Source organism: Capra hircus, chromosome 19 (genome assembly GCF_001704415.2).
Source record: "Capra hircus breed San Clemente chromosome 19, ASM170441v1, whole genome shotgun sequence".
In the NCBI taxonomy this organism is placed as follows: Eukaryota; Metazoa; Chordata; class Mammalia; order Artiodactyla; family Bovidae; genus Capra; species Capra hircus.
In genome coordinates, this window is record NC_030826.1 from 35,339,396 (window position 1) to 35,359,374 (window position 19,979).

Genomic DNA, 19,979 nt, shown 5'->3' on the forward strand with positions numbered 1-19,979 from the left:
CACCGTTTTAGAGTATAGAATTCAGTGGTTTTAGTATAATCATAAATTGTACAACCATTGTCATATCTTAATTCCCCAGAACATTTTCATCATTCTGAAAGGAACACCATACCTGATAGTACTCATTATTTCTGGCTTTCCCTAGCCTGTAGTAATGTACTCTATGGTACTGTGGTCTCTATGAAGTTGCCTGTTCTGTACATTTCATGTAAATGAAATCATACAGTATATGGTCTTTTATGAGTTTCTTTCACTTAGCATAAAATTCATCCACGTTGTAGTGTTATTGTTATTTAATTCCTTTTTAAGGGTGAATAATATTCCATATGGATATAATACATTTTATGACTAGCCTCCCAGCTTTAATTGTCTGTTTATCATGCTAAACAGGCAGTTGGTTCTCAGTCTCAGAACTAGAAGCAATCAAAAGTCTTCCTTGGCTGTCTGAAGTTCTACCTAGCTTTGTAGAGTTGAAAGAAGATATTCCTTGAGATTCTCATTGGCATTCTGACTTGTTTAGTTACTAGTTCATAAATGGCGAAGTAGATATCTTAATATTTGCACTGTCTTTGAATCATATTCTTTTGAATATGGTTGTCCAAGGTAGCAGGTAATAAATTAGTGTTCTTGTTTTGATTTGTATAATACATCTGGTTGTGACTATACAAAAGAAAAAACGTATTTAATTTTAATGGGCTAGAGAAACAATTTAAGTGCCTCAAATAAGTAGACTCTTAAGTAGTTGTACTGGAGTGGAGAGGAGGATGATACTTAATGCTAGAGAAACTGATTACCATTTCATTAATTTTATTTATTTTGAAGTATAATTGACTTAAAATATTATATTAGTTACCACATAATGAATGATTTGATAATTTTTATATATCACAAAAATCTCTTCCCTCTGGCAAGCAGTAGTTTGTTCTCTGAGTCTATATATTTTGTTATATTTCTTTTTTTAATCTCACAAATAAGTGAGATCATCAGATACTTGTCTTTGTCTATTTCACTTAGGGTAATATTCTCTCAGGTTCATGCATGTTGTCTGAAAGGGCAAGAATTCATTTTTTCTATGTCTGGACAGTATTCCACTGTGCGTGTGTGTGTGTGTGTATAAAATCACATCTTTTTTTTAAAAGGTTTTATTTGTTTATGGCTGCGCTGTGTCTTTATTGCCGTGTGGGCTTTTTTCTACTTGTGGAGAGTAGAGGCTGTTCTCTAGTTATGGTGCACAGGCTCCTTTCTGTGCACCATAACATGCTCCTTGTTGTGGAGCATGGGCCCGAGGGTGTGCGGGCTTCAGTAGTCGCAGCACATCTGCTCAGGAGCTACAGCTCCTGAGCACAGGCTCTGGAGCACAGGCTCAGGAGTTGTGGTGTGTGGGCTTAGTAATTCTTCGGTGTGTGATATCTTTCTGGACCAAGAATCGAATCTGTGTCTCTTGCATTGGCCGGCAGATTCTTTACGATTGAGCCCCCAGGGAAGCCTCCATATCTTCTTTATCTATTCATCTGTTGATGGACACTTAGGTTGCTTCTGTATCTTAGCTATTGTATATAATGTTGCTATGGTACGTATATATTTTTGAATTAGTGTTTTTATTTTCTTTGGATACATACCCAGAAGTGAATTCCTGGATTGTATGGTGGTTCTGTTTTTTATTTTTTAAGGAATCTCTATACTGTTTTCTATAGCGGCTGTAGCAATTTAACATTCCCACCAATAGTGCACAAGTGTTCTCTTTTCTCCACATTCTTTCCAATACTTGTTATTTCTTGTCTTTTGGATAATAGTCATTCTCACAGGTATGAGATGATGTCTCATTGTGGTTTTGACTTGCATTTCTGTGATAATTAGTGATGATGAGCATCTTTTCATATGCTTGCTGGCCATCAGTATGTCTTCTTGGGAAAAATGTTCAGGTCTTCTGCTCATTTTTTAATCAGATTGTTTTTTAAAATAATTGTGTTATATGAGTTCTTTATGTGTTTTTGATATTAACCCCTATCCAACATATCATTTGTAAATATCTTCTTCCATCTAGTAGCTTACCTTTTTGTTTTGTTGATGGCTTTGTTTGCTCTACATGAGTTTTTTAGTTGGATATATCCCTACTCATTTATTTGTGCTTTTATTGCCTTTGCCTGAAGAGATAAATAAAAAAAAAAAAAACTACTAAGACCAATGTCAGAGTGCATTCTACCTATGTTTTCTTCTAGGACTTCTATGGTTTCAGGTTTTACATTTTAGTCTTTAGTCCACTTTGAGTTTATTTTTGTATATGAGGTAAGAAAATGGTCCAGTTTCATTCTTTTACATGTAGCTGTCCAGTTTTCCCACTGTTATTTATTGAAGAGACTGTCTTTCTCGCAGTGTATATTCTTGCCTCCTTTATCATAGATTAATTAACCATTTAAGTATTGATTCATTTCTGGGCTCTTATTCTGTTCCATTGATGTATGTGTTTGTTTTTGTGGCAGTACCATACTGTTTTGATTACTGTAGCTTTGTTATATAGTTTGAAATCAGGGACCATTTTACCTTAGTGTTGTTTTGTCAAGATTGCTTTGGTTCTTTGAGATTTTCTGTGGTTCCATAAAAACTTTAGGATTATTTGTCCTAGACTGCTCAACAGGTAAAGAATCTGCCTGCAGTGCAGGAGACACAGAAAACTTGGGTTCAATTCCTGGGTTGGGAAGATCTCCTGGAGAGTAGGAAATGGCAACTCACATAAGTATTCTTGCCTGGAAAATCCCATGGACAGAGGAACCTGGCAGGCTACAGTCCATGGGGTCACAAAGAGTTGGACATGACTGAGCATGCGTGCGTGTGAAAAACCCAGTGGGTATTTTGATAGAAATTGAATTGAATCTGTAGACTGCTTTGGATGGTGTGGAATTTTAACCATACTAATTCTTCTAGCCCATGATAGTGTTTAGAGTACCAGTCTTTCACATCCTTGGTTATGTTTATCCCTAGATATTTTATTCTTTTTGGTAGGATTGTTTCCTGAATTTCTCCTTCTAATAGTTCATTGTTAGTGTATAGAAATGCAACAGATTCCTGTATATTAATTTTGTGTCATACAACTTTACTGAATTCGTTCATTCTCATAGTTTTGTGGTAGAGTCTTTCTTCTATGTGTAGTATTGTGCCATCTGCAAATAGCTATAGTTTTACTTCTTTTCCAGTTTGAATGCCTTTTATTTCTTGTCTGATTTGTGGCCAGGACTTCCAGTACTATGTTAAATAAAAATGGTGAAAGTAGGGACTTCCTGGCAGTCCAGTGTTTAAGACTCTGTGCTTCCACTGCAGGGGGCACAGGTTTGATCCCTGTGCAGGAAACTAGGGTCCTGCATGTTGCACAGCACAGCCCCCCACCCCCCTCCCACACACACAAGTGGTGAGAGTGGATGTTCTTGTAGGAAAAGCTTTTAGGTTTTTACTGTCGAGTATGATGTTAGCAAGGAGATCCAACCAGTCAATATTAAAGGAAATCAGTCCTGAATATTCATTGGAAGGACTGAAGCTGAAACTCCAATACTTTGGCCTCCTGATGTGAAGAACTGACTCATTGGAATAGACCCTGATGCTAGGAAAGATTGAAGGTGGGAGAAGAAGGGGACGAGAGAGGATGAGATGGTTGGATGGCATCACCGACTGAATGGACATGAGGTTGAGTAAGCTCTGGGAGTTGATGATGGACAGGGAAGCCTGGTTTGCTGCAGTCCATGGGGTCAGAGAGTCGCACACGACTGAGCGACTGAGCTGAACTGATGATGTTGGCTGTGACTTTGTCGTATGTATCATTTGTTTTGTTAAGGTACATTTCCTCTGTTCCCATTTTGTTGAGAGGTTTTCTTTTTATCATAACTGGATAAATTTTGTCATGCTTTTTCTGCATCTTTTGAGTTGTGTGATCATGTGTTTTTATTCTTGATTTTTGTTAACATGGTCTGTTGAATGATATACCGCATTCGCTTATATTGAACCATCCTTGTATCCCTGGGAAAAATCCCACTGGAGCATTGTGCATCATTCTTTGGTTGTCTTGTAGAATTTTGTTCACTAATATTTTGTTGGGGATTTTTGCATCCATTGTTCATCAGGGATATTGGCCTGTAATTTTAATATTTTGTGTGTGGTGTCTTTTGTTTTGTATCAGAGTAATCCTGGCCTCATGGGTTTAGACACATTCCTTTCTCTTTAATTTTTTACAGTAGTTTGAGAAGGATAGGTATTAACTCTTCTTTAAATGTTGGGTGAAATTCCCCCTGGTGGTCTTCTGCTTCTGACGTTTTGTTTGTTGGAAATTTTATTTATTTATTTATTACTGATTCAATTTCTCTACTAGTAATCTGTTCATATTTCCTAACTTTTCCTGATTTAGTCTTGGAAGATTGTATGTTTCTAGGAGTTGATCTGTTTCTTATAAATTGCCTAATTTGTTGGTGTATAATTGTTTGTAGTAGTCACTTTGGACTGTTTGCCTTTCTGTGGAAACTGTTGAAACTTCTCTTTCATTTCTTATTTATTTGGACCCTCTTTTTTTTCTTGAGGAGTTTGACTAAAGATTTATTAAGTTTATCTTTTTTTTCTATTTTGTTAAGAATCTGTTTCACTTATTGCCACTCTAATCTTGATTATTTCCTTCTTTCTGTTAACATTGGGTTTTGGTTTTCTTTCTTTATGTGTAAGGTTAGAGGTTTATTTGAGATTTTTCTTGCTTCTTGAATTTCCCTCTTAGAACTGCTTTTGATGTGATCCATAGATTTTGGAACATTATGTTTCCATTTTCATTTGTTGCAAGGTATTTTTTGACTTCCTCTTTGATTTCTTCATTTGACCCATTGGTTGCTTAGTAGCATGTTTACTTTCTATATGTCTATTTTTTGTAGCTTTTTCATGTGGTTGATTTCAGGCCTCATAGTGTTCTTAAATTTATTGAGACTTGTTTTGTGGCCTAGCATGTGGTCTGTTTTGGAGGATGTTTCACATGCATTTGAAATGGATCATAACCCCTCCCCCAAAGAGGACTGCACAGTGTTTGCAGCTTTTGGATGGAATGTTCTTAGAAAGCATAGTTATAGATGAGAGACAAAATCAGGATACAATAGTGAATGTATCAGACTAATTGGCTGATATAAAATACAGTCAATTTACATTTTTAGGTGAATATGTTCTACTTTTCCCCTGGATCTTTTTTCTGTCTTAAGAAATAAAATTAGTTGTATTAAATAGCGTAACAGGTAAAATAGATCTGTACAAAAAGCTGAGTGAGAGGTTTGTTTAAGTGTACTTGTGATTTATTTTGTATTAAAAACAGTGAAAATATGAAAATCATCTGTCAGCATAAAAGTCTGTAATATGCAGCAGTACTAACTGAAAATATCTTTGTATTTTAAGAAAATTAACTTTTGTACTTAGGTGAGATGATGAGTATTTAAGGCTTATAGTTTTAAGATTGTAGACTTATGAAAATAATAGGAATATACTGTGGTGCATCCATACAGTGGAATATTATTCAGTAAGCCATGAAAACACATGGAGGAACCACGAATAGACACTGCAGAGAAAAAAGCCAGTCTAAGAGGCTACATACATTAAAATGTTTGATGGATGAGATGGATGGTGGGAGGGAGGAAGGCAGAGGTGAATCGAGGATTCTTAAGGCAGTGAAACGACTCTGTATGAAACTTCAATAATGGTGGATGTGCTTGTGTGCACTCTCAGTTGCTCAGTCATGTCTGACTCTTTGTGACCCCATGGGCTGCAGCCCGCCAGGTTCCTTTGTCCATGGGATTTTACAGAGAAGAATACTGGAGTGGGTTGCCATTTCTTCCTCCAGGGGATCTTCCCAAGCCAGGGATCAAACCTGCATCTCTTATGTCTCCTGCATTGGCAGGTGGATTCTTTACCACTGAGCCACCTGGGGAGCCCCATAATGGTGGGTACATGTCGTTATATATTTGTCCAAATTTGTAGAATGTTCAGTACCAAGACTTAATGCTAAGGTAAACTTTGGGGTTCTGGTGAGCTTTGGTTTGGGTAATTATGATGTGTCAGGTAGGTTCACTGACTGTCATAAATGTACCACACTGGTGTGGGGTGTAGCTAGTGGAGGAAGCTCTGGGTGTATGGCGGTAGGGATATGTGGAAAACTGTGCTTTTCTCTTGGTTTACTATGAGCCTAAAACTGCTCTAAAAAATAGAATCTGTTAAAAAAATAACAGAGTAAGAGGCAAATCCCTGATAGCTCAGTTGGTAAAGAATCTGCCTGCAATGCAGGAGACCCCAGATCAGTTCCTGGATTGGGAAGATCTGCTAAAGAAGGGATAGGCTACCCACTCCAATATTCTTGGGCTTCCCTTGTGGCTCAGCTGGGAAAGAATCTGCCTGCAATGCAGGAGACCTGGGTTCAATCCCTTGGTTGGGAAGATCCCCTGGAGAAGGGAAAGGCTACCCATGCCAGTATTTTGGCCTGGAGAATTCCATGGACTGTACAGTCCATGGGGTCTCAAAGAGTTGGACATGACTGAATGACTTTCACTTCACTTCAAGAAGCAAGTCACATATAAACTGTGTGTAGTTTGTATGTACTAAATGCCTTATTTTATGTCATATAGGGTTGCTAAAAAATAATATATATATATAGATAATTTCTATGAGATTAGTAAATATAATGTGAAAGGGTTGATAAGAGAATGGGTTGATAGTTTATGAAATTTATTTTTGAGTCAAAAATAAGAATATGATGCTAAATGAAAATAAGTGAAATGTAAGTTTAATGACTTAAGAAGCAATGAGTGGAAGGTTAAGTAATTATCAATAGAAACAATCCAAAATGCTTTAATGGGACAGAGTGATTAATAGGAATTTAAGACGTTTTTATAAATAAGCCTCAGCCATTTTGAATAATGATCACTCTCATTTAGGTAAGCATAGGAAATTTCTGGCGATTAGTGGTATTTTGGGGTTTTATGTTTCCATTTCCACATTCTTGCTATTAAGTAGTACAAAGCAACCCAAACCAGTATCAGTTAGCAAGCTGCTATAAACAGGACTTGTTTCTATAAGCTGCAAGCCCAGCTGTCTGTCCCAGGTCACTTGATAAACATCTTGTATGAAAGTTCCTCTCCATGGTTATCTTAATGATATTTAGTTCTTGTATTATAATCAGCTAGGGCTGCCATAATAAAATACCACAGACTAGGTGGCTTAAATTGCAGAATTTTTGTACACTTCTTAAAAGAAGTTTTACTTTCTTCCTTTCTTTGTCTTGACTGTGTCAGGTCTCAGTTGTGGCACACAAGATCTTCAGTCTCCACTGTGGCATGTGAGATAGTTGTGGCACGCAGGATGTTTAGTTGAGGCACAAGAACTCTTGGTTGCGGCATGTGGGATCCAGTTCTCTGACCAGGGATCGAACCTGGGCCCCCTGTGTTGGAAGCACAAAGTCTTAGCCACTGGACCACTAAGGAAGTCCCCTCTGACAGTTCTAAAGGCTGGAAAATGCTGAGAGGCTTGGTTTCTTCTGAGACCGCTATCTCTTGCTGTGTGTGACCTTTTCTCTGTGCGTGTGTAGGGAGAAAGAGATCAGTCCAGTGCAGTTAGGACCCTATCTTTATGATTTCATTTAACCTTAATTACCTTTTTATTTTATTTTTATTTGTTTGTCCACACTGTGTGGCTTGCAGGATCTTAGTTCTACCAGGAAATGAACCCAGGCCCCAACAGTGAAAGTGCTGAGTCCTAGCCACTGAATCACCAGCGAATTCTCCTTAATTGCCTTTTTAAGTCCTGTCTACAGGCATAATTACATTGATTACGGGTTCAGCGTATGAATTTGGGCAGGACACAATCAGTCTCTGGGTCAGGAGACAATAATTCTCCATGGGAGCAAAAGTGGTATGGCTCGATATATCTGATGCTGAAGGGTCTTGCGGGCCATAATACAGGTTCCCTCCCTCTTCTTTACTTTCTTTTGTTCTGTCACAGGAAGTTGTTGAAGGGTTTTGAGCAGTCACTATCTGACTCCAGGCTACAAATTTAAGAATACAGAGGAGAAAAGACGAGAGGAGAGACACTAGTCAGAAGATAGTAGTAATAATCCAGGCGTGAGATGATGTCTTAGATCAAGGTGGAGGTAAAAGAAATGGTAAAAAGTTGTCAGATTCACGATTTGTTCTAAAGGCAAAATGGACAGAATTTGCTGATGGAACGTAATGTGGGAAAAGAAAAGAGCAAAAGTACAGCTGCAAGATTTTTGCCTAAGAAAATTATGGGAAAGAGCAGATTTGGGAGAGAAAAATCAGTACGTTTTGACTTTGTAGACATCATGCTATACATAATTTTTTGTTTCAAAATTTCAGATATAGCAATAATATTCAACATCCTTCTTTTAAGTTCTAGGCACTATTCCATGTCAGTGCTTATGGATAATGGTGCATTCATTTTAACAGTGGTTTCCCAGGTATCGCTGCTGCTGCTGCTGCTGCTGCTGCTGCTGCTGCTGCTGCTGCTGCTCAGTTGCTTCAGTCGTGTCTGACTCTGTGCGACCCCATAGACGGCAGCCCAGCAGGCTCCCCCATCCCTGGGATTCTCCAGGCAAGAACACTGGAGTGGGGTGCCATTTCCTTCTCCAGTGCATGAAAGAGAAAAGCAAAAGTGAAGTCGTGTCTGACTCTTCGCGACGCCATGGACTGCAGCCCACAGGCTCCTCCGTCCATGGGATTCTCCAGACAAGAGCACTGGAGCGGGGTGCCAGTGCCTTCTGCAGGTGCCGCTAGTGGTAAAAAATCTGCTTGCCAATGCACGAGACACAAGAGGAGAGGGTTTGATCCGTGGGTGGAGGGAAGATTCACTGGAGTAGAAAGTGGCAACCCACTCCAATATTCCTTCCTGGAAAATTCCATAAACAGAAGAGCCAGTGCTTATGAATAATACTACATTCATTTTAAAAGTACCTTTAATTGTTGTATTAAAAACACATATGCCAGAATACTGCAGTGATAAGGGAACACTCTGTCTGACTTCAGTACCTTTGGACTGTGAAACTGTTGCACCTTGTTTTATGTCCCTGCATATGTTCCAGTGTCGGTTGCTTTATAGTCTTTGGGAACTTGAATAGAACTTGTGTCCTGCTTTTGTGTGAAAATTGTATAAGTTTTAATTATGTTGAATTGGTCCATAGTGCTTTTCAGGTCTACTGTATCCTTTTACTTTTCTATCTATTCATTCTATTAATTTTTGAAGGTTTGATATTGAAGATCCAATTTAAAATCTTAATTTATTTACTTAAAAAATAGTTCTAATATATAATGTAACTATGTGTAACTTTGTTCTGTAATTTTTTTTCTTGTTCTGTAATTTTTAAGTCTCCTGTAAATGTGTTATACTTTCATAATTTAAAAAATAGAAAAGAAAGAGAAAAAGCACATGTGCCAGGTTCTGTTCTATGCCCTTTTCAAATACTAGATCTTCCTTAATCCTGATAACCAACTCTGATATATTATTGTTATTCCTCAACTATAAATAAGGAATAGAGGTCCAGGGAGGTTAATATACCTGATATAACATAACTTGGAAGTAGCTTAGTTACTACATTGTAGTCTATCATATGACTGTCATAATTTACTTTTCCAACCAATTGATGACATTTGGGAAGGGAATTCCAAATTAATTAGGTAAACTAAGATTTTTACTTGGAGCTTCAATGTCAGACTCTCAAAAATTAATAGAATGAATAGACAGAAAAGTAGAAGGATATAGTGGACCTGAAAAGCACTATGGAGAAAAGCACATAGAACATTCATTTTCATACCTTTGGGCATCAAGTGTATTTCCATAGCAGAAATAAGAGTAGTAACAGGGGGTCAGATTATACACGATGCTTATTTTAATACCTGTCACCAACATGATGTTCAAGAGTGTAATTCCAATTTATTTTCCAATGATGGCAATCATTTTTTATTTCTTTTTATATTTTCCCAATCTGGTAATATTTCTGCTTATCTCCCTGTACATTTTAATGATGAATCAGCACAGTTTATTTATTATGGTTCTGAGTAGTCTGTTTAAATCCTGTGCTATATATAGAATTTATAGGAGTTGTTGGAGAACATAAAGCATGAGTATTTAGCCAAGGAAAGTGCTTGTGTGAAGGAGGTACATGTTATGTTTGGAATCAGATGGGATGGAGCTGTTTACACAGTAAATTCATTAGATGATAACTCCTCCCCAAAGGGGACTGCACAGTGTTTGCAGATTTTGGATGGAATCTTCTTAAAAAGCATAGTTATAGATGAAGGACACAATCAGGACAAAAGAGTGACTGCATCAGACTAATAGACTTATGTAAAGCAGTCAATTTACATTTATCCTAACTTCAAGCACATTGCTTTGCTAGCATGTGATATAAGTGCAATTGTGCGGTAGTTTGAGCATTCTTTGGCATTGCCTTTCTTTGGGATTGGAATGAAAACTGACCTTTTCCAGTCTTTTGGCCACAGCTGAGTTTTCCAAATTTGCTTGCATATTGAGTGCAGCACTTTCACAGCATCATCTTTTAGGATTTGAAATAGCTCAACTGGAATTCCGTCACTTCTAATAGCTTTGTTCGTAGTGATGCTTCCTAAGGCCCACTTGACTTCGCGTTCCAGGATGTCTGGTTCTAGGTGAGTGACCACACCATTGTGGTTATCTGAGGCATGAAGGTCTTTTTTGTATAGTTCTTCTGTGTATTCTTGCCACATCTTCTTAATATCTTCTGCTTCTGTTAGGTTCATACCATTTCTGTCCTTTCTTTGCATGAAAAGTTCCCTTGGTATCTCTAATTTTCTTGAAGAGATCTCTAGTCTTTCCCATTCTATTGTTTTCCTCTATTTCTTTGCATTGATCACTAGGAAGGCATTTTTAAAATCTCTCCTTGCTACTCTTTTGAACTCTGCATTCAAATGGGTATATCTTTCCTTTTCTCCTTTGCCTTGAGTTTCTCTTCTTTTCTCAGCTATTTATAAGGCCTCCTCAGACAACCATTTTGCTTTTTTGCATTTCTTTTTCTTTGGATAGTCTTAATCCCTGCCCCCCTGTACAATGTCATGAACCTCCGTCCATAGTTCTTCAGGCACTCTGTCTATCAGATCTAATACCGTGAATCTATTTGTCACTTCCTCAGTATAATCATAAGGGATTTGATTTCGGTCATACCTGAATGATCTAGTGGTTTTCCCTACTTTCTTCAGTTTAAGTCTGAATTTGGCAATAAGGAGTTCATAATCTGAGCCACAGTCAGCTCCCAGTCTTGTTTTTGCTGACTGTATAGAGCTTCTCTATCTTTGGCTGCAAAGAATATAATCAGTCTGATTTCAGTATTGACCATCTGGTGATGTCCATGTATAGAGTCCTCTCTTGTGTTGTTGGAAGAGGGTGTTTGCTCTGACCAGTGCGTTCTCTTGGCAAAACTCTGTTAGCTTTTGTCCTGCTTCATTCTGTACTCCCAAGGCCAAATTTGCCTGTTACTCCAGATATCTCTTGACTTCCTACTTTTCCATTCCAGTCCCCTATGATGAAAAGGACATCTTTTTTTTGGTGTTAGTTCTAGAAGGTCATGTAGGTCTTCTTAGAACTGTTCAACTTCAGCTTCTTCAGCATTAGTTGCTGGGGCATAGACTTGGATTGCTGTGATATTGAATGATTTGCCTTGGAAACGAACCGAGATCATTCTGTCGTTTTTGAGATTGCATCCAAGTAATACATTCAGACTCTTCAGTTGACTGTGATAGCTACTCCATCAAAATCCTCCAAACCAGGCTTTAGGAGTATGTGAACCGTGAGTTTCCAATGTTCAAGCTGGATTTAGAAAAGGCAGAGGAACCAGAGAGCAAATTGCCAACATCCGTTGGATCATTGAAAAATCAAGAGAGTTCCAGAAAAACATCTACTTCTGCTTTATTGACTATACCAAAACCTCTGACTGTGTGGATCACAACAAACTGGAAAATTCTGAGAGAGATGGGAATACCAGACCACCTGACCTGCCTCCCGAGAAATCTGTTTGCAGGTCAGGAAGCAACAGTTAGAACTGGACACGGAACAAAAAACTGGTTCCAGATTGGGAAAGTAGCACAGCAAGGCTGTATATTGTCACCCTGCTTATTTAATTTATATGCAGAGTACATTATTTGAAATGCCAGGCTGGATGAAGCACAAGCTGGAATCAAGATTGCTGGAGAAATATCAATAACCTCAGATACGCAGATGACACCACCCTTATGGCAGAAAGCAAAGAAGAACTAAAGAGCCTCTTGATGAAAGTGAAACAGGAGAGTGAAACAGTTGGCTTAAAACTCAACATTCAGAAAACTAAGATCATGGCATCCAGTTCCATCACTTCATGGCAATAGATGGGGAAACAGTGGAAACAGTGACAGATTTTATTTTGGGGGGCTCTAAAATCACTGCAGATGGTGACTGCAGCCATGAAATTAAAAGATGCTTGCTCCTTGGAAGAAAAACTCTGACAAACCTAGACAGCATATTAAAAAGCAGAGACATTACTTTGCCAACAAAGTTCTGTCTAGACAAAGCTATGGTTTTTCCAGTAGTTATGTATGGATGTGAGAGTTGGGCTATAAAGAAAGCTGAGTGCCCAAGAATTGATGCTTTTGAACTGTGGTGTTGGAAAAGATTCTTGAGAGTCCCTTGGACATCAAGGAGATCCAACCAGTCCATCCTAAAGGAGATCAGTTCTGAATATTCATTGGAAGGACTGATGCTGAAACTGAGACTCCAATACTTTGGCCACCTGACGCGAACTGACTCATTGGAAACAACCCTCATGCTGGGAAAAATTGAAGGTGGGAGGAGAAGGGGACAACAGAGGATGAGATGGTTGGATGGCATCACGAACTCAATTGGCATGAGTTTGAATAAACTCCGGGAGTTGGTGATGGACAGGGAGGCCTGGTGTGCTGTAGTCCATGGGGTCGCAAAGAGTCGGACATGGCTGAATGACTGAACTGAACTGAATTAACACACTAGATTAGTTTTGGATTAGTTTATGTGTTCATTTGAAGTTTGTATTCTTTTGCTTCTCTTTGTTTTCCTCAGTATCCTGTTTGTGAGATTCCTTCATGATGTGCACAGCAATAATTTCTTCATTCTCATTATTGTATAGTATTCTAGAACATGAATATTTATACATTTTGCAGTTGATGGATATTTGTGTTGATTCCATGTTGGAACACAAATAGTGCTGCTCTGGGCATTGTTTTAAAATGCCTTTTGGTGGACACATAGACATATATCATAGTAATGAGCTTGTTTTGTCATAGGAATGGCATATAATTCAACTTTATTAAATCTTGCCAAGCAGTTTTCAAATTGGTATACCAGTTTATACTCCCACCACCAGTGTATGAAAGTTGTACTTTTTTAAAAAGTCTTTATTGAATTCATTACAATATTGCTCCTGCTTTCTGATTTTGGTTTTTGGCCAGGAGGCATGTGGGACCTTAGCTCCCTGACTGGGGTTAGAAACCCTCCCACGCGCAGCCCCCCGCAACCTACCCCTCCGGAGGGCGAAATCCCAACCACCGGACCACCAGGGAAGTCCGAGTGTGAAAGTTCCTTACCAGAACTTGTTCCTTACCAACACTTTTTATTTCAGCTCTTCTGACAGGTATATAGTGGATTTTTGCATGGCTTGTGGGATCTTTGTTCCCTGACCAGGGTTCAAACTCAGGCACTTGACAGTGAGAGTGCACAGTCCTAACCACTGGATTATCAGGACTACCACATTTTAGTTTTGATATGTATTTCATCATGATTAATTAAGTTGGTTACATATTTTACGTGGCAGTTTGATACTTTTGAATTGTAGTACCTGTGATTAGGTTCTTTCCAGAAGAGAGGGTTTTTTGTTTCAAGTAATAAAGGAGCACTCTCTATACTTTTTTCCCCCAAAATGAAAATTTAAAGTAGATTCCAATACATAAAACAAATTAAAAGAAGTACTTCTTGAGAGGCAGAATGCCATGATAAATTAAAGCAGATTCTGGGCCTAGTCTCATCCATTAGGAGTTGTAATTCTGCCATTTACTAGTTTTGTGAATTTGGGCAAGTTACTTAACCCCTATTTACTCCAGTTTTCTTATCCTTAAAATGAAATGTAATGAAGTTTCATCATAAAGTTAATGTCAGGGTCAAGTTAGGTTTTTAATATAAAGTACCTAGGACAGTGCATGGTACTTGACAAGTACTGTGTAATTCTGGCTGTTAGTGGTGGAGATGAATATAAATTTATTTATGAACTTATACAAAGTTAGTTGACAGTGAGGCTCTACTGTTGTGCACAAATTTGAAATGAGGGTTATGGATGATCAGTTCAGTCGCTGTCATGTCCAATTCTTTGTGACCCCATGGACTGAAACATGCCAGGCTTCCCTGTCTATCACCAACTCCCAGAGCCTACTCAAACTCATGTCCATTGCATCAGTGATGCCATTCAACCATCTCATCCTCTGTTGTTCCCTTCTCCTCCTGTCTTCAATCTCTCCCAGTGTCAGGGTCTTTTCCAGTGAATCAGTTCTTTGCATCAGGTGGCCAAAGTATTGGAGTTTCAGTTTCAGCATCAGTCCTTCCAATGAATATTCAGGACTGATCTCCTTTAGGATGGACTGGTCGAATCTCCTTGATGTCCAAGGGACTCTCAAGAGTCTTCTCCAACACCGCAGTTCAAAAGCATCAATTCTTTTCAGCTTTCTTCATAGTCCAACTCTCACATCCATACATGACTCCTGGAAAAACTATAGCTTTGACTAGATGGACCTTTGTTGGTAAAGTAATGTCTCTGCTTTTTAATATGCTGTCTAAGTTTGTCATAGTTTTTTTTTTTTCCAAGGAGCATGCGTCTTTTAATTTCATGGCTGCAGTCACCATCTGCAGTGATTTTGGAGCCCCAAAAAGTAAAGTCTGTCACTCTTTCCGCTGTTTCCCCATCTGTTTGCCATGAAGTGATGGGACCAGATGCCATGATCTTAGTTTTCTGAACGTTGAATTTTAAGCCAAATTTTTCACTCTCCTCTTTCACTTTCATCAAGAGGCTGTTCAGTTCTTCTTTGCTTTCTGCCATAAGGGTGGTGTCATCTGCGTATCTGAGGTTATTGGTATTTTTCTTGGCAATCTTGGACTTCCCTGGTGGCTCAGATGGTAAAGTGTCTGCCTACAATGTGGGAGACCTGGGTTTAATCCCTAGGTCGGGAAGATCCCCTGGAGAAGGAAATGACAACCCACTCTATGCCTGGAAGATCCCATGGACAAAGAAGCCTGGTAGGTTACAGTCCATAGAGTTGCAAAGATTTGGACACGGCTGAGCGACTTCACTTTCTTTCTTTTCTTTTCCCTGCAATCTTGATTCCAGCTTGTGCTTCACCTGGCTCGGCATTTCTCATTATGTACTCTGCATATAAGTTAAATAAGCAGGGTGACAATATATAGCCTTGACATACTCTTCTCCTGATTTGGAACCAGTCTGTTGTTCCATGTCCAGTTCTAACTGTTGCTTCTTGACCTGCATACAGATACCTCAGGAGGCAGGTCAGGTGGTCTGGTATTCCCATCTCTTCAAGAATCTTCCACGGTTTATTGTGATCCACACAGTCAAAGGCTTTGGTGTAGTCAATAAAGCAAAATCAAATGTTTTTCTGGAACTCTCTTGCTTTTTCAATGATCCAGCAGATGCTGGCAATTTGATCTCTGGTTCATCTGCCTTTTCTAAATCCTGCTTGAACATCTGAAAGTTCACAGTTCACATACTGTTGAAGCCTGGCATGGAGTATTTTGAGCATTACTTTGCCAGCGTGTGAGAAGAGTGCAATTGTGCGATAGTTTGAACCTTCTTTGACATTGTCTTTCTTTGAGATTGGAATGAAAACTGCCCTTTTCCAGTCCTGTGACTACTGCTGAGTTTTTCAAATTTGCTTGCATATTGAGTGCAGCAGTTTCACAGCATTATCTTTTAGGATTTGAGATAGCTCACCTGGAGTTCCATCACCTCCACTAGCTTTGTTGTGCTGCTGCTTCCTAAGGCCCACTTGGCTTCGCCTTCTAGGATTTCTGGCTCTAGGTGAGTGATCACACGATTGTGGTTATCTGGGTCATGAAGATCTTTTTTGTTTCTGTCAGGTCCATACCATTTCTGTCCTTTATTGTGCTCATCTTTGCCTGAAATGTTCTGTTGGTATCTCTGATTTTCTTGAAGAGATCTCTAGTCTTTCCCCTTCTACTGTTTTCCTCTCTCTTTGCATTGATCGCTGAGGAAGGCTTACTCATCTATCCTTGGTATTCTTTGCAATTTTATTTTAGCCTCAATCTCCAGTTTTTTGTTTTGGTTGCACAATTTGAGAAAAATTTTGATGCATATAGATGAGCAATTAAAAACACTTAAGGTTCACCCAGTAATTTTAGGATTGTGCTTTTAGAACAATTTAATTGACAAAAAATAGTAGAAAATGTTTATATTGAAATTGTTACTAAATATAATATCTACATTTGGTTGGATTTCTTGTTTTTAAATAAAAATCACAGAGGCTTCAGTATCTATTGTGTTATCACAGAACAGCTGCCTTACAGATTTGCTTTTTATTGCTTTCAGCCACAAGATAAGATGAGCAGCCCATGTCCTCAGGCCTTCCATGGCCCGATAACTCTCTAGCTAGTATAGTGTATGTACTTACTGTTGCAAATTTAATGAGCCAACACATAGGCTTGATTAAAAACAAACTGAAAGAGCTACACGTTTCCTAATTCATGGCATATTTTCAAGGTACTCAAATAAAGGTGTAGAGCTACACAAATAAAAAACATGAGTTTACCAGTCAGCACAAGTTATGTGTTACGTGGTGTCTGGCATGTTAATGTTAGGCATATAAAAACATTCATGTATGTGCTGTTATAGTTCATGGTAGTTAACTCTTAGAGCCAGCTGACACAGACATCGGCTGGCTCTTATAAACAATCTTGCATGTTTGTAGCTGTCTGACCATTACACCAAGAGAACGTTTCCAACTATGCTCATGCTTTCAAACAGACTAACATGAGTATCTTGACAGACTTCTTTAGCACCAGCTTTACTTGGCACCAGCCGACTGTCGCCCACTGCTCCTTAGTCAGCATGAGCTCCTGCAGCCTGGCCGTCTCTCCTCTGCCTCGCCGGCTCCATGGTTCTGTGTTCCCGTCTCTGTAGCAACAGTACCTGCCTGCTATAGCCCCGTGCTGTCTAACTTGAGCACTGTAATTTCTTCCTGGTCCTGCTTGGATTCCATTTTCTCTCAGAATCATTCCTCTCTGATACCATCTTTTTCTCTGAAATCCTGTCCTGACACTGTGTATGTCGGGGTCTAAAATTTTAAAATATTGAAGTTGTGCTCTATCCCAACTCAGTGCTACTCACAAACTCCATCAGCAGAGGGAGCTAAATACAAGAAGATGAGTCCCTGAAATTAAGACCTGAAGTTAAAGAAAGTGCTTATAAAAACAGTAACATGTTCACATATTGCTCAATAATGAAAAAGAGGTGAATACTATTAGAAATCAGTGGTTTGGGGTTCAGTTCAGTTCAGTTCAGTCGCTCAGTCGTGTCTGACTCTTTGTGACCCCATGAATTGCAGCATGCCAGGCCTCCCTGTCTATCACCAACTTCCGGGGTTTACCCAGACTCATGTCCATCGAGTTGGTGATGCCATCCAGCCATCTCATCCTCTGTCATCCCCTTCTCCCCCTGCCCCCAATCCCTCCCAGCATCTTTTCCAATGAGTCAACTCTTGGGGTTAGGCTCAGGTTAGGCTCAACTCTTGGGGTTAGGCTCTGTGAGATTTGTGTAATGTTTTTCAAAGAGGTAATTCTCTATCATGTTAAAAACCTACTTAGATAAGGATGTTTATTATATAAGCATATTGGGAGAAGCAGTAAGATGTTTAGTCTTTTAAAAAATACTCTGTTTATTCCCTCTCCATAGATTTTATTAAGGACGTGAAGCAAGGTCACTAGCCTTGTGAAGAATTTCATATGGAGTAACGAGGCTTGAAGTTACCAAGGATTATGGATAAACCAGTCCAAGTTTAAAAGATAGAATTTTCAAGTAAATATTTTATTTGGTTTTGATTAAGTGTATGTATCTTAATTTCAGTTAGCAGACTTGAAGAAAGAGAAGCAGAACTGAAGAAAGAATATAATGCCTTGCATCAGAGACACACTGAGGTGGGTTTCTAGGTTGGTTCTTACCGTACTAACATTAAGATAAAGAAATTAACCCTAGAAAATATGTTTTAATTTTTCTTTGAAAATCAGCCAGTGTTATCCTTGGGGGTTATTATTCAAGCAGACCTTAAATTTCATGTAGCATTTACTTAGTTACCAAATGCTGACTTTAATGTCTTTTATCTGGAGTTAACTTTTCATGTTATGAAAAATGTAATTATTAAGGCATTTCCAATAGTTATGTTTTTCACTGGTTGAGTAAAAACCTAACTTGTACATATTAAAAAGTATACGTGATACTAATAGAGAGAATTAATATAGCTTATTGTGATACCTGTTGGGAAATGATGGATTGCTAAATTGTTGGTCAGAGTCTCTACATTTTTAATTTGTATTAAGTTCATAACAAATGGCAAACACATTATAATGTCTTAAAATGGCTCTAAAACAGGCTTTCTGCATGAGGTTTCAGTGTTTTAGTTAATAACTCTAGCACATAATCTCTTTAAAGCAAGTTAGAAAATGTACTTGAGGGTCTTTTTAAACTCCTTTTAATGATTCTCTGTCAGCCTTTTCTGTGTTGCATTTGTTTCTCTCTGTCTCCTCCATGTGAAAATTGTGAACTAGGGTTCACATACTTAAATAGAATTTTCATAGACACATGCACTGTTACATGAAGAAAATGATTGCTCTTTCTCTTTCTAGTCCAGTCTTTCCCATGATACAGATGGTTACAGTCTTTAGCTTCCATTTTCCTTTCAGTATTGGGGGTGATCTCTTATCCTGCCTCTGGTAGGGACCTATATTGTTGCTTTTAAGTAGTATAAAACCCCACTGTAGTCAGTTTCATTTGTTTTTGAGAGTAATGTGCTTTTAACACCTTCCACACCTTGTGGGAATTTCTTCCTGGCATGTGAGGTTTGTTACTGTTTTAGCTAACATAGCCAAGTACCAAGCATGAAGTGTCACGGAATTGATATTGAGTGGTAAAGGAAAAAGACTGGCCACAGAGGGCTGGAACCGTAGAGCTCTGGGAAAACAGAAAAAGCTTACACAGCAGCCTTTCAGTATGAAAAGATAACCACATTTTAGTAAGATGGAATTTGTTAAAAAACAATTGGTTGTTAAAGGTTTATTGTTTGTTCTTTTCACACCATTCATTTCATGCCCCAACAGTGCCCTGTACTGGTAGTTATCATCGATGCTGATAATTACAAACACGTTTGGGGGAATAGGTTTATGTGCCATAAATAATTGGTAGTAATGAATTATGTTTTTCTTAATTGAAGGTTTTAACTAATCATTGTAATAATTGAGGATTGTTAAATTGAAATATATCTAAAACATATGCTGTCTTGAAAAAGTCATTGTAAAGTGAAATAACATATTTTCTCTCATATATGTACATAGTTTTTATATTTCTATTCCTTCAGAGAAGAACGGTCTAAAAGAAAAAAAGAAGGATCTCAGGAAAATCTTAAATACCAAGGCAGAGAGTTGGGCTTGTCTAATAACTGTGACAGATCCTACATGTAGCATTTTCACAAGATCCCCTCCTTTAGACATCAGCAGCTTCTGTCCTCTGATAGGCTGTCTGCATTTTGCTCTGCCTCAAGGAATGTTTATAAGACACAGATATGGCTTCTTTAAAATGTGTTTGTGTGTTTATACATCTGTACTAGAAATACCATTCAATTAGCAATTATAAATTGCTGCTGCTG

The 19,979-nt window shown here is 38.4% G+C and overlaps 1 protein-coding gene across 5 annotated transcripts in view; it reads left to right on the forward strand.

Moving 5' to 3' along the window:
- The window catches only part of SPAG9 (sperm associated antigen 9), a 156,742-nt gene that overhangs the window by 45,075 nt on the left and 91,688 nt on the right, over positions 1–19,979 (forward strand). For all 5 annotated transcript variants that reach the window (XM_018064845.1, XM_018064848.1, XM_018064846.1 and 2 more), the window contains exon 3: positions 18,188–18,258. In XM_018064845.1, coding sequence (XP_017920334.1) covers positions 18,188–18,258 — 71 coding nt within the window. The remainder of the gene's footprint in view (positions 1–18,187; positions 18,259–19,979) is intronic.